The sequence below is a fragment of the Oryctolagus cuniculus genome, chromosome 9 (genome assembly GCF_051225735.1).
Source record: "Oryctolagus cuniculus isolate XC-2025 breed Fujian yellow rabbit chromosome 9, ASM5122573v1, whole genome shotgun sequence".
NCBI classification, from domain to species: domain Eukaryota; kingdom Metazoa; phylum Chordata; class Mammalia; order Lagomorpha; family Leporidae; genus Oryctolagus; species Oryctolagus cuniculus.
Genome location: NC_142875.1, coordinates 96,193,476 through 96,207,971, shown reverse-complemented (window position 1 = coordinate 96,207,971; position 14,496 = coordinate 96,193,476). Strand labels below are relative to the sequence as shown.

The 14,496-nt window shown below is 47.1% G+C and overlaps 1 protein-coding gene across 12 annotated transcripts in view; it reads right to left on the bottom strand.

Annotated features, from left to right (window-relative positions):
• ATP8A2 (ATPase phospholipid transporting 8A2) overlaps positions 1–14,496 on the bottom strand; it is a 726,614-nt gene that overhangs the window by 151,254 nt on the left and 560,864 nt on the right. For all 12 annotated transcript variants that reach the window (XM_089304392.1, XM_051850718.3, XM_089304397.1 and 9 more), the window contains 3 exons: positions 13,812–13,873; positions 13,293–13,349; positions 7,452–7,559 (listed from right to left, as the gene is read on the bottom strand). In XM_089304392.1, coding sequence (XP_089160518.1) covers positions 7,452–7,559; positions 13,293–13,349; positions 13,812–13,873 — 227 coding nt within the window. The remainder of the gene's footprint in view (positions 1–7,451; positions 7,560–13,292; positions 13,350–13,811; positions 13,874–14,496) is intronic.

The window sequence follows — 14,496 nt, the reverse complement described above, 5'->3', positions numbered from 1 at the left end:
TCACGGGGCTGGTGCTGTGGCATAGTGCGTAAAGCCACTGCCTTCAGTGCCAGCATCCCATATGAGCACCGGTTCAAGACCCAGCTCTCTGCTATGGCCTGGGAAAGTAGCAGAAGATGGCCCAAGTCCTTGGGCCCCAGCACCCATGTGGAAAGACCCGGAATAAGTGCCTGGCTCCTGGCTTCAGATCGGTGCAGCTCCAGCTGTTGCGGCCATTTGGGGAGTGAACCAGCGGATGGAATACCTCTCTCTCTCTCTCTGCCTCTCCTTCTCTCTCTGTGTTAACTCTGACTTTCAAATAAATAGATAAATCTTAAAAAAAAAGCCTCTATCACATGGCAGGGTATGTTGCTTCACATAAAAGAAAAGCAAACTTTTATGGCGATTATATGATTGACATTTATCAGACGCCTGCTTCATCGTCGCCGTGGCTGCTTTCCATAGCAACACAGTGTGGAGACTTACAGATTTGAGGGCAGCCTGGAACTCCACTTCCTGCCTGACCAAGGGGGCCGTCCCTTCCCTCTAAGCCCAGTTTCCTCATACGATTGCAGATTACTGAATATGCTGATGCTTATACCTCACTCTGTGCATAACTGCATGTGGACAGGACATTGATACGAATGTGTGTCTGACTCATGGTGATTGTTCAGCAAAGAGTACCTACTGGTTTTATGTACCTTCCTTTCTTCAGTTTCCACCATGAAATGCAAAGATGGATATTATATGCTTCTTATACCTGGTGAAACTGAGGCCCAAGAGGAACACAAGGATGCACTTGTAAATGTCTTGGGCATCGAGTTACTTTCATTCCAACCCCACTTCCATGGTCAGGATCTGCGCACAAGGGGGAAAAAGTCTGAATCGGGTCCCTTAAGTCACAAGGGCTCTGCTGCTCCTGCAGGCCATGCAGAAGAGAAATCAGAATAATGTGAAACCACTTCAAGGAGCTTCCATGTTTTAAACATACATGAGACCATTTCAAAAAGGCTGTGAGAGGTGGAATTAAAGGGTAAGTTTTGTTATTTTTGTTAAGATTTTTATTATTCATTTGAAAGGCAGAGTGACAGAGAGGAAGAGACACAGAGAGAAAAAGATTTTCCATCTGCTGGTTCATTCCCCAAATAGCCACAATGGCCAGGGTGGGGAGCCCAGAACCCTGTTCGGGTCTTTCACGTGTGTGGCAGTGTCCAAGTACTTGGGCCACCTCTGCTTTCCCGGGTGCATTAGCAGGGAGTGGAGCAGAGCAGCTGGCACTCAAACATGTGTTCCGACAGGGGATGCTGGTGTCACAGGCAGTAACCCACTGCACCCCAACGGCGGCTTCGGCACCACCAAGTTTTCTTTTCATGCAAAAAAGACTTTGAAATCTGCGTATACACGAAACATGCATACTAGGAAATGAGCTCCTCTCCTTTAATTCCATTTCCACAAACTTTTTAAAGTATCTTTATATTTTCTTCCTTGTTTGTTCACCAGGAAAAAAAAAAACCAACAAGCCACCTGGCATTCCATGTGACAACTGCAAAAGTCCTTTTCCGACCAAATGCTTGTTGGACAGATGCCTGAATTTTCAGACTTTGGGGCACAAACATCCATAGGCCTGTGAGGCCCCACCTGGAGCGCTTAGCAAGCGCAGCCTTTTGACTTCCCTTTCTACCATCAATGAAGAGTTATTTTGCTAGTTTTATTTTCTTAAAAAGTTCTGGTGGGGCCTGGTGCTGTGGCGTAGCAGGTAAAGCCACCACCTGCAGTTCTGGCATCCCATATGGACGCCAGTCCAAGTTCCAGCTGCTCCACTTCTGATCCAGCTCTCTGCTGTGGCCTGGGAAAGCAGTAGAAGATGGCCTAAGACCTTGGGTCCCTTCACCCATGTAGGAGACCCAGAGGAAGCTCCTCGCTCCTTGTTTTAGACTGGCACAGCTCCAGCCACCGCGGCCATCTGGGGAGTGAACCAGCAGACGGAAGACCAATCTCTCTTTCTCTCTCTCTCTCCCTCTCTCTCTCTCCCTCTCTGTAACTCTGCCTTTCAAATAAATAAATAAATCTTTAAAAAGAAAATTCTGGTGACTCCCTTAGGTGGGGACTGGTAGACACACACCAGGAAGAGACCTGGATGCAGGTGACGAGGGTCTTTGGGATGGGAGGCACAGGCAGGCTGTGCCCTCTTAATTTTGCTCATCTTGCTGTTTATTCGGATGATGTTATCCAGATACACGGCGTGTTCCTTCTTGTCTTACTATTCCAATCAACCCTGGCATGTCTGAAAGCCAAGATGTAAACTGGACTGGCACAAATCATTTGGCCGAGTTTACTGCTCAGGAAAATCAGACAGTGTCACAGCGGCAGCCACACCATTCAGAAAGGGAGGTCATCTCTGTGAGGCATCTGGGGGATAAATACACTTGCACCCCAGGATCCCCCAGCCCCAGCACATATTTCCTGTGTCTCCTAAGAGTAAGCTCTCCCCTGGAGGGCAGGGTGGAAAAAAAACGACTCCCTAAAGCACTGGGCCTTTTGAGCAAGTCGTAGTACACATGAGGACACCAACCAGGATCCCTGGGGAAGGGCGAGGGAAGCCGGAGGCAAGCACCCCCACCTCACACCATGGAGGCAGACCTGAGCTGCGAACGTGATGTCACTCTCACCTCTGCACCTGCCTCCTGGAGCACATGCAGCCTGGGAACAGCCATCATCACCCTTTCCAACTGCTGGCTGCAGGACCCGGGGGAGATGGTTAGGCAGGGAGGATGAGGCAGGAGTCAAGGCTCCTCCTGGTTTACGTCTAGCCCACTGGGATTTGCATTGTGTATACATGAGTGTGTCTCTAAAACCCGGGAGTACGCCTGTTCCTGTATAAAAAGGCCTGCCATGTGCCAGAAACCGGCTGAGGCCCAGAGCTTGGCACGGCAGACAGAGTTAGCAGTTTGTAAGCTTTGAAGTAAAAGGGTTTTTTCCCTTCTTTTACTAGCAATGAAAAGTTCTTTAAAGGAAAAGCACTAACGTCGGGGAGGAGTGTTTTTCCATGGCGAGCGATGTAATGTCTTTTGGAATAATTCCCTATTTAGAAAGCTAACTGCCTCACAGGGCTGACTGGCACCACGGGCCATGACTTGCGCCTGGAACTACTGCACAGGAGGACCCACCGGTTGTGAATGCGTTCGGCGTACCACCTTCTCGTGTGACACCCAGTCCAGTGCAAACATTGTAAAGCAGTCGTATTTTGGGCATTTGAGAGAAGTGGTTCTCAAACTTTGAAGAGAAGAACTTCCTGGAGACTTATTAAAGCTCAGTGCCTGATGCCCCACCCTGAGGTGCTGATTCAGTATGAGTGTGTAAGAGAGTCTGTTAGTGTGTAAAAGACCGTGTGTGTATATGAGTGCTTATTGGGGGGGGGGGTCTCTCTCTCTCTCTTTTTTAAGGTTTATTTATTTGAAAGGCGGAGTGACACAGAGAGAAAGGGAGATAAAGGAAGAGATCTTCCATCCACTGGTTCACTCCCTAATTGGCTGCAACAGCTGAGGCTAGTCTGGGCCAAAGCCAGGATCCAGGAATTCCAACTGGGTCTCCCATGTGGATGGCAGGAACCTAGGAATTTGGGTCATCATCCACTGCTTTCCAAGGTGCATTAGCAGGGATCTGGATCAGAAGTGGAGCAACTGGGACTTGAACGCGGACTCTGATGTGGGATTTTGGTGTCACAGGCAGCAGCTTAACCCACTGTGCTACCACACTGGTCTTTGGGGGACATGGGCTGGGGGTTTCTCATTATAATCAGCAACCCAGATGATTCAGATGCAGTATTCAATGGCCCGTTCTAAGAAATATCCTATTTAGACCCTTATTTAAGACATTAAAATTCTTTGGCCAAAAGCATTGGGAGTTTAAATTATAGCAATATTTCTGTTAACAAAAGTTCAAAAATCATTCATCCCTCCAGGAACAAGAAGAGCATGTGTGGTTTAGGTTTCTTGCAGCTTATCTTATTGTATCTTCAGCACACTCCCCTGCAGTAATTAGGGCAGGCAATCTCGCTCTGCTTTGGCTGATGGGGAAATCAACGGAGGTTAAGTGATTTGGCAAAGGTTACGGAGCTGGAGCTGGGCTGTGAACCCAGGTCTCCTGACTTCTGAGCGCAGGTCAAGTAGGAAGGCGCACCTCAGATACTGCAAGAGCCAAAAGGCTTTGGAAAGGCAGGAAGAAAACCTAAATGCATTTCCTGATCAAGTTTTAGGTAAAGTTTTCCTCATCCGATTCGAAGCAGCAACTGGGGGGAGCTGAGAGCTAAGGGAACTTTGTCTTTTTCCCCTCTGCACATTTGCTGGGGGCGCCGGTTACAGAGAAGCTGCTGCTCATGGTGATGCTATCAGAGGAAAGAAAAACACACGTCCCCACCCCACCCCCATGGAAAAACATCACCGCCTGTTTTCTGTAGCTGAGGGCTTTGGCACTACCCAGAGCGACACAACCTGAGTTTTAAATTCACAACAGATCTAGCGAGGGCTTAGAAAGCTGCAAAAACAGGGTACCCCCTTAAGATCCTACAAATGCTGCCTATTTCCAGGACAGGAAGTATGCCGGCGACTTCTTTGATTTCAGAAACTACCACTGGGACTTCCTGGCCGGCGTCTGGTGGGAACTCACATTCCAGATCACGCCGGGTCTTCGGGCAGATAAAGCGGCTTTGACAGGGGAGAACAACTCTCCGATTCTACCTCGCTCGCCTTCCCCTGCCCTCCGGGGAAAACTTGCATCGCCCCCGTGAGAAAAACTCCAACAATGGACCAGACAAAGAAATATTGAATCAGATGAGTTTAGGGAACCCTGGCAAAACAATGCACCTTTTCGAGGGCTGAAGATGTGATGAGCACCCAGACATTTTGAGTCAAGTCCACCCACCCCTGGCTCTTGGTGGTGGTGGTGGGGGATGCCGTTTGCTACTAGACACCCACTTCATTCCAGGACTTTGCAGAACTGGGTTCATTCGTAAAAACCTGCTGCTCAGTGAGCTACAAAAAGTGGTTTACCAAAATCATCAGAAACAGTCTTAAAAAGACATTCTTGGGTAAACAAGTCTTTCCCCAGCGCACGGCTCACTCCTTAGCATCCATCACCCAATGGGTTGATGTGGCCTAGGTTCATTTTTGGTACAGTCCCAGAGAGCCAGTTACCATCTGCATCCTCTCACTCGGTGCTTAATGGACACCTCGGGTCCCCAGCTGTGCTCTGTGTCAAGCTGTCATTCGCCCCATGGAAACCATCCCCCCAACAGACAGGCTAAATGACATGGCATAAGTAACAATGAAAGGTTGCATCCAAAGGTGAACTGTGATTTAACAGGATCACTTCTTTGTTCTCGGATGGGGCAGCTGACCAAAGTTCTACCTGAAAACACAGACTTGCCTCACTCAGCGACAGGGCCACCTTCTGCGGGCTGGGTTATCACACACTGTCATCCTTGCACAACCATCACAGAATGCATTGTACAAACCAAGACGGCTTTGGTGTCAGTAGACCAGACAGTGTTCTGGGACCACTGTGTGCACATGGGCTTTGGCTGCTGGAAATGTCATTGTCTGGCGCGTGAACCTTTGCACAACCTTGGAACCAGTCGGACAGCACGTTTGCATGCCTCATCGTGGCGTGAGTATGTTGGGAGCTGCATGAGAAGTTTGGTCCCTCTGCAGTTTGAAAGTCAAGCTCTTGCAGGAGCAGGCGGCAGTCAGCCTAATTCATGCACTTTGGAACCCGATTCTCTACAGCAAATGTACACAGAGCAGTTCTGGCAGGATACTCGAGGGGCTTTCACAGGAAAGGGTCTGTCTGCCAATCCCCCTCCTGTCAGCTGTCACTCTCCTGTAATTTAGAAAACTGTGCACAGCCACCAGCCATGGACCCCCGTTCCGCACCATAAACTTCCCCAAATGCAATCAGACAGACCCACCCTGACCCAGAATGCAGAGATTCCACAGCAGGTGTTCTAACCATCCATACTTCAGCCGTCGCTCCTGCGGCTGTGGTCGGAGGTCCTCTCCCTGGTTTGTTTTGTAAGGATGAACCATATTGATTGATGGCAGAACTGAATTCTTTGGCTGCACAAAGTTATCTCTGTTGGGAAATGCTCCTTTTGCTAAATAGCAACCATCTGGGTTAACTCAATGCCCTGTTAATTTCCTCTACTACACAGATTTGGAAAGGAAGGGTCCTCTTTCCTTACAGAAAGCAAAGATGCATTCGAGGACACGCATAGCTGCCCCACAGAACAGGCTGGACCTGCTCGGCACCCGCATGCATGGCCGTCCTGGACACCCGGGCAGGTACTATTCCATGACTCACCAGGCGGCAAGGGGAATGACACCACCACAGGGCTACTCACAGGAAACAGCTGCTGAATATGTACCCGGACTTGGGTAGACCCAGGTGTTTCTGTTTGTTTCTTCCAAGTCAGTCAGGGGTGCCACGCAGAGCCTGTACCTGCAGTATGTGTCCTGGGGCAGGGCACCAACAGAAGCTTCTGACCCACAGTCTGCTTCGCACACAGGCTCTGTCCCCTGCTCCCTGGTGCTAGTGTCGTCCTGCTTGCTAATGTGAGTGATCCACAAATACCCAGCCTCCTCAGTGCAGAAACCTTGCAGATGGTCGCCTGTTGGTCCCGGGTGTGCACACACCAGCCTGGATCTGGGCAGAGGACCCGGACACTGGGCTTCTTGAAGGAGCCTCAGGGAGCCACAAGAAGGGACTAGGTGTGGGAGGGCCGGCTCTGTGCACCAGAGCTTTTCACTTCGGGAAGAGGAACACACCCAGCCAGCCAGGCCCAGCACTCAGGGACCTAAAGCACGGGGATCCACGGGCAGTGTTGGCTGTGGGGTGGGCCTCAGGACTAGGACTTGGACTTGCATGGCTTCATTTACAAACTGAGCAGGGCTAGACTATAGGATTGCCAAGTTCCTTCCTCTGCGATACAGTGGGGCGCCATGATCCAGGTTGTCACAGCTGATGGCTCAGTTTCAAATACCAGACCCGGACCGTACACGAGAAAATAAAACATAAAAACACTCTAATGAGATGACCTGGTTAACAGAGCCGTTAGCTTTGCCTTTTATAGGTGACCAGCTACCCACACATCAGCGTAGAGTCACACACTTAATCACAGGTGGATTAGTAATGACTTAAAACAGCTACAATTTTCCAGGAGCTCCAAACTGTTCGTGTCAATACTGTCTATAACAAACCCGTAATTTATTATGGAAATGGGAACCCGCTGGGTGAGTTGGAAGATCTGTGTTAACAATTTGCACAACAGTTAAAATTTCAATTATCTCCTAATAATTTTAATGGGAGCAGGTGACACCAGCCTTTCCTCTGGATCATGGTTGTGAGAAGACACACAAAGCCTGCTCAACTCACACCTGGAACCACATCAGTATCCTAGGACAGCCAGCAGCACTAACCTGCCCTTTCATGTCGGGAGCAATGGGGATGGTGGGCCAGATGGTTGAGTAGACTCCGAAAAACACCAGCCAGGTCAGCATGCTTCCCCAGACGGCCAGATGACTGAACTGCAAAGGAAAGAGACACTCAGACAGGGACTCTGGCTGCAGGATCCCCACGTGCCAGCACACTCCAGCTGCTGCAGGATGCCACATGCAGCTGCCTTTCCTGGCGGAAAGATCCTATGGCTTCCCAGTTACCACTAAGTGTTTATCTTTCTAGCTCTCCTGTTTCAGGATTCCTTCCTTCCTTCCTTCCTTCCTTCCTTCCTTCCTTCCTTCCTTCCTTCCCTTCTTCCCTCCCTCCCTCCCTCCCCTTCGCTCTCACTCTCTCTCTCCTTTAAAGATTATTTGTTTATCTGAAAGGCAGACTTGCAGTGAGGCAGAGGCAGAGAGAGAGAGGTCTTCCCTACTGGTTCACTCTCCCAAATGGGCGCAATGGCCAGAGCTAGGCCGATTTGAAGCCAGGAGCTTCTTCCCACCCTCCCACGCGGGTGCAGGAGCCCAAGGACTTGGGCCATCTTCCACTGCTTTCCCAGGCCATAGAGGACAGCTGGATTGGAAGTGGAGCAGCCAGGACTCAAACTGGTACCCATATGGGATACCGGCACTGTAGGCAGCGACTTTACCTGCTGAGCCACAGCCCTGGCCCTCCTCTCTCTTTTTAGTAATTAAGTCATTTAACAATGAGCTATGACTACTCAGCAATGATTTCACAGACAAGGAAAAAAAAATCTAACGTACCAATTGTTTTCATATGTAGTGAATTTGGCAGGGGTGGGGGGAAATCTATTTTAATTTTTCTTGTTTCTCTACATAAAATGTATTTACCAAATTTAAAAACATATAATGCAGAAAGAACATAACAGATATCCACAGCCCTGACCCTAACCCCCACAAATGGCCACAGAAAGTACTTACCAACAATGGAAGTGTGCTACAATATTAATGTATGTTATGTTAATGGTGCAGGATATTTTTATTCATAATGTAGTAAATCTTTGCTTTATCATTGTGATATTATAGCCTCTTTTTTATAATTATGTGCCAGTATTGCATCCTTGTCACCACTGAGCTATTTTTCTCTTGTTAAAATTTGCTAGGTTAAAACAAATATTTTTACAATGCATATGATATCATCATCTTAATTTTCTGTCTTTTTTAAAAACAGTGTTATCTTTATGTTTCTCTGTTCCTCAGCTTTTCTTGTTCCTATTGCTAATGTCATGTGCTTAATTACATTAATTTTTTAAAGATTTTTTTATTTATTTGAAAGTCAGTTACACAGAGAGAGGAGAAGCAGAGAGAGAGACAGAGACAGAGAGAGAGGTCTTCCATCCAATGGCTCACTCCCCAATTGGCCACACAACCAGAACTGCGCCCCTCCAAAGCCAGGAGCCAGGAGCCAGGAGTCAGAAGCTTCTTCTGTGTCTCCCATGTGGGTTCAGGGGCCCAAGGACTGGAGCCATCTTTCACTGCTTTCCCAGGCCACAGCAGAGAGCTGGATTGGAAGTGAAGCAGCCGGGTCTTGAACTGGGGCCCATATGGGACGCCGACACTTCAGGCCAGGGCATTAACCCACTGCGCCACAGCGCCGGCCCCTCTAATGATTTTTGTAAACCACTTTTCATGGTTAACTAGCAGCAGGTTTTTGGCAAATGAACCCAGTTCTTCAAAGTCCCCTATATTACTTTTAAATTTTAAAAAATTTAATTGTCGCACAGTTTTGTTCATTTTCTAATTTTTATTCATTCATTTTCAGTTCACTTGACAGGTAAAGAAAGAGAAAGACAGAGAAGGAGAGAGAAAGAGAGAGAGAGAGAGAAAGAAAGAGAGAGAAATTGATTTTCCATCTGCTGGCTCATTTCCCAAATGGCCCCAATAAGTGGGGTTGGACCAGGTAAAAGCCAAGAACCAAGAACCCAAGCTGGACCTCCCATGGGCGGCAACTACTTGAATTACTTGAATCATCACCTCCTGCCTCCCAGGATGCCCATCAGCAAGAAGCTGGACTGGAGGCAGACACAAACCAGGAACTCTACAATGGAACGCAGGCATTCCAAGTGGTGTCTTCACTGCTGAATCCAACGCTTACTCCTTCTCAGAGCTTGTAACAACGAACTCAAGTCACTACTGGCCCCACACTACCCCGAAGATGAGGTGCTTTTGCCATCACAGCTAAGCTTCCTCCAAGGCCCAACCCCGAGAGACAGCAGCACCTCTCAGCGCATCACAAGTGTTTGCTCCAACTTGGAGCTGTGTGAGACGAGCACCCATCAATCTAGCACGAGGGCAGCAGAATAGACACGATGAACACAGTGTTTTTCTTTCTATTTTAAATCAACATATAGGCCGGCACCGCGGCTCACTAGGCTAATCCCCCGCCTTGCGGCACTGGCACTCCGGGTTCTAGTCCCGGTCGGGGCACCGGATTCTGTCCCGGTTGCCCCTCTTCCAGGCCAGCTCTCTGCTGTGGCTAGGGAGTGCAGTGGAGGATGGCCCAAGTGCTTGGGCCCTGCACCCCATGGGAGACCAGGATAAGTACCTGGCTCCTGCCATCGGATCAGTGCGGTGCGCCGGCCACAGCGGCCATTGGAGGGTGAACCAATGGCAAAGGAAGACCTTTCTCTCTGTCTCTTTCTCTCACTGTCCACTCTGCCTGTCAAAAAATAAAAAAAATAAAAAAATAGAAATAAAAATCAACATATAATGATTATTCAGATTTATGGGGGTGCAGTGTAACATTTCAATATCCATATACAATGCATAATGAGCAGATCAGGGTAACTGGCTGATCTATCACCCCTGACACTTATCATTTCTTTGTGTTGCAAGCATTCAAAATCCTCTTTACCAGCTATTTTGAAATATTCCATTGGAGGCCAGCGTTGTGGCACAGTGGGTTAGGCCTAGGAAAGCTGCAGAAGATGGCCCAAGTATGTGGGCCCTACCCACGCAGGTGACCTGGATGGAATGCCTGGCCCCAGCCAACATGGCCACTTTGGCAGTGAACCAGGGGATGGAAGATCTCTCTCCTGTCTTTCCTTAACTCTGCTTTTCAAATAAATACATCAGTTCTTAAAAAAATAAATATTCCATTAATGTTTGAAACATTCCATTAGTTTCTGTTAGCCCACTGTGCTACAGAACATTAGAGGTTATTCCTCTTATTCATCTGTACTCCTGTACCTATTGACCATCTTTCTCCATCCTCCACTCCACCCCTTCTGGTTCTGGTAACCACTATTCTACTCCCTAATGCTCCTTTAGACATCTACTGAGTTGTTAATCTCCCTTATCCTCTTAAGCCGATGATCCTTGACTTCTTCCTTCCTTCCACACCCCACAATCCAATCCATCACTGAGTCCTGGTAGCTTTCTGGAATACAAACACCCAGAATCCCGTTACTTCTCACCATCTACTGCTCTGGCATTCCAAGCTAAGTCACTGTCACCTCTCACATGGAAAAACTGCCATGGTATCTCACCCTGACCTCCTGCCCCACTGCCCATCTTCTCAATAGAGTATCAGTGAGTCTACTTAAGCAGGAACTGGGCCATGACACTTAGGAGAGGCAAACATGCAGTGTTGGTTATAATCTGTGACATGTGAAATAACCAAAATACCTAAAATGGTGGACTGATCAAACAAACGAGGGACATCCATAAAACACAATATTCTGTAATCATGAACAACGATCTTGTAGAAGCATATTTTATTTTAAAGGCATGGAAAATGCTCCTGATACTCCTGATATAATTTTAGGAAAAAAAGAGTCTAAAACCATATGTTGTATATAACAATGATGCTGCAGAAGTATATTTTACAAACATGGAAAATATTCCTGATATATTTTTAGGAGCAAACAATTCAAAGCTGTATATTGTATACTGAGTCAGCTTCTTAAAAAGATGAATGTGTGTGCACACAGAACAGAGTACAAAAGGCCGCGAAGCCAAGTGCTAACAGTGATTACCTCTTGGATATAAAATTATGAAAATATTTTTTACCCTTCCATGTGTATGTGTGTGTATTCATGAAGCGTTCTCCAAAAACCTCATAAAAATGTATAATGTGGCTATGGGGCTTTGGCATAGCAGGTAAAGCAGTCGCCTGCAATGATGACATCCCATATGAGTGTCTGTTTGTGTCCTGACTGCTTTATTTCCAATCCAGCTCCCTGCTAATATGCCTGGGAAAGCAGCTGAGGATGGCCCAAGTGCTTGGGCCCCTGCACCCACGAGAGAGACTTGAAAGAAACTCCTGGCTCCTGGCTTTTGCCTTGCCAAGTCCTGGATTTTGTGGCCATTTGGGGAGTGAACCAATGGATGGAAGATCTTTTCTGTGTAACTAACTTTTAAATAATCTTTTTTTTTTTTAAAGAGTAATGTAAAAACTATGTGAATTGCAATTTTTGTATTAAAACAAACATCTTGGAATTCCATTTTTCTATGGAATATTTTAAATGCTCTCATGATATAAAATTCATTTTTAGAAAAGATTAACTTATTATTTAATCATTTGAAAAGGCAGAGAAGGAAAAGAGGGAGAGGAAGAGAGACAGAGAGGGAGACGGGAGAGAGAGAGAGAGACTTTCCATTCACTGGTTTACTCCCCAAATTCCCAAAACTGCTGGGCCTAGACCAAGCTAAAGCCAGAAGCCCAGAACTTCATCTGGCAGGAATTCAAGTACTTGGGCCATCACCTGCTGCCTCTCAGGTACACTAGCAGGAAGCTGCATTAGAAGCATAGCATAGCTGGGACTTGAACCAGGCACTCTGATACAGGGTATCCTAAGCAGAAGCTTAACCCAGTGTGCCATACCACCATCCCTGCATATGTAATTAAAATCTGCATATACACTTAAATAAGGTGACTATTAATGACTTAGAGCTCTATTAGGTTCTGGGTATATGAATAACCAGGAAACGGGATTGCAAATGTGCCTTGACAGAGATCAAGTCACAATTTTCACATGCAAAATTTAAAATAAGATAGCTAGATAATGCTTACTGCTTTCCCAAGGTTTAAAACAGAAATCGTATCATTATAAGTACATGCACTGGGCCGGCGCCATGGCTCACTAGGCTAATCCTCCGCCTGCGGCACCGGCACACCGGGTTCTAGTCCCGGTCAGGACACCAGATTCTGTCCCGGTTGCCCTTCTTCCAGTCCAGCTCTCTGCTGTGGCCCAGGAATGCAGTGGAAGGTGGCCCAAGTGCTTGGGCCCTGCACCCGCATGCGAGACCAGGAGGAAGCACCTGGCTCCTGGCTTCTGATTAGCGCAGCGCGCTGGCCACAACACGCTGCCGTAGTGGCCACTTGGGGGGGTGAACCAATGGAAAAAGGAAGACCTTTCTCTCTGTCTCTCTCTTTGTCTAACTCTGCCTTTCAAAAAAAAAAAAAAAAAAAAAAAAAAAAGTACATGCACTGGGGACCAGCGCTGTGGCTCACTTGGTTAATCCTCCGCCTGCAGCACCGCCATCCCACACAGGCTCTGGGTTCTAGTCCCGGTTGCTCCTCTTCCAGTCCAGCTCTCTGCTGTGCCCTGGGAAGGCAGTTTAGGATGGCCCAGGTCCTTGGGCCCTGCACCCGCATGGGACACCAGGAGGGGGTGCCTGGCTCCTGGCTTCGGATCAGCGCGGTGTGCTGGCCCTGGCGGCCATTTGGGGGGTGAATCAATGGAAGGAAGACCTTTTCTCTCTGTCTCTCTCTCACTGTCTAACTCTGCCTGTCAAAAAAAAAAAAAAAAAAAAGTATACATGCACTGGACAGAGAACCCCATTCCAGAGTAAACTTACTTTAGTCCAAGCTGTAGTCTCCAAACCAGCTTTCAGACAGACGGTAACAACCACGTACTGTGGAAACAAAGAGGAGTTTGGGAAATGGATTATTCTCAGTGAGTTATTTTCCCTTCCCATGAGAAATCCCACATCTCTGTTCCAGAACCAGTTCATCCAAAGATGCCACAATGCACAGTACCCTCGCAGGGGCTAACTCTCCCGTGGTCAGTTTTAGGGGGCAGATGGGCAGATACCCTTCCAACACAGCCCTCATTCTAGTGACCGTCTTCTCCCAAATAATGGTTTTGTCCTTTTCTTTGGTTGCATGGGTTGGCAGAAACCATCTTCCAAAGTGTTATTTTCTCTAATGGGGGGGTGTATGAATGATCATTTGAAGAATGAGGAAACCCACCCGTCAAAGCATTTCCTGAGCTTCAAGGAATCTAAGAACTATACAGAGCTTAAATGATTACAGTGAGGAAAGCCTCGTACATAGGGTGTGGGCAGGTATAACACCCAATAAACGGAAGCACTTACCGTGTAAACAATGTTTCCAACAAACAAATAGTCGGTGGCATGTCCACTGGTCAATGGAGTATCTGAAAAACAGAGAAGCTGCTGCTAACTTCCAGAAGGCTGAGCATGGCCATCTATTTTATTTAGAACATAAAACTGGAACTTGAAAAATACCTATCGAAACATAAAGCATTACAGAATTGCATCTTGTGTGATTCTAATGCTTCTTTCTCTAACTGCACTTCTTTCATCATATTCTCTTTAGAGGAAACAAACAAAATCAGGTTTTCAACAAAACAGCTGAACATTTGATATGCACTGAAATTCATATTTTTATAAAGATTAAAATGTCTCTTTGTCTAGCTTAAAAAAAAATGGAACCCTTTATTTATAAAATTAATTTATCTTTATTAAGGGCCAGTACTGAACTTTTTCAAGTGTTCATTTCCTATTCATCTTGAATTTTGGTTAAACTAGAGTTAAGGATCAATAAAAGAAGAATAAAAATCAAGTTCCACTGACTGCACTCTAGTTGGGGGGATAGCCACTGCTCCTCGTTTGCAACAATGTTGACTTCTGGGGTTTAACATTAGGAGGAAGCAAGGAAGCCAGTGAGTGATGTTGAGGAAATGCAGCTAGGATTTCGAGGGTGCAGTTTTCAAGCCTCTTCCTTTTCCTCTTTTCAAGGACGACTACTACAATGTGT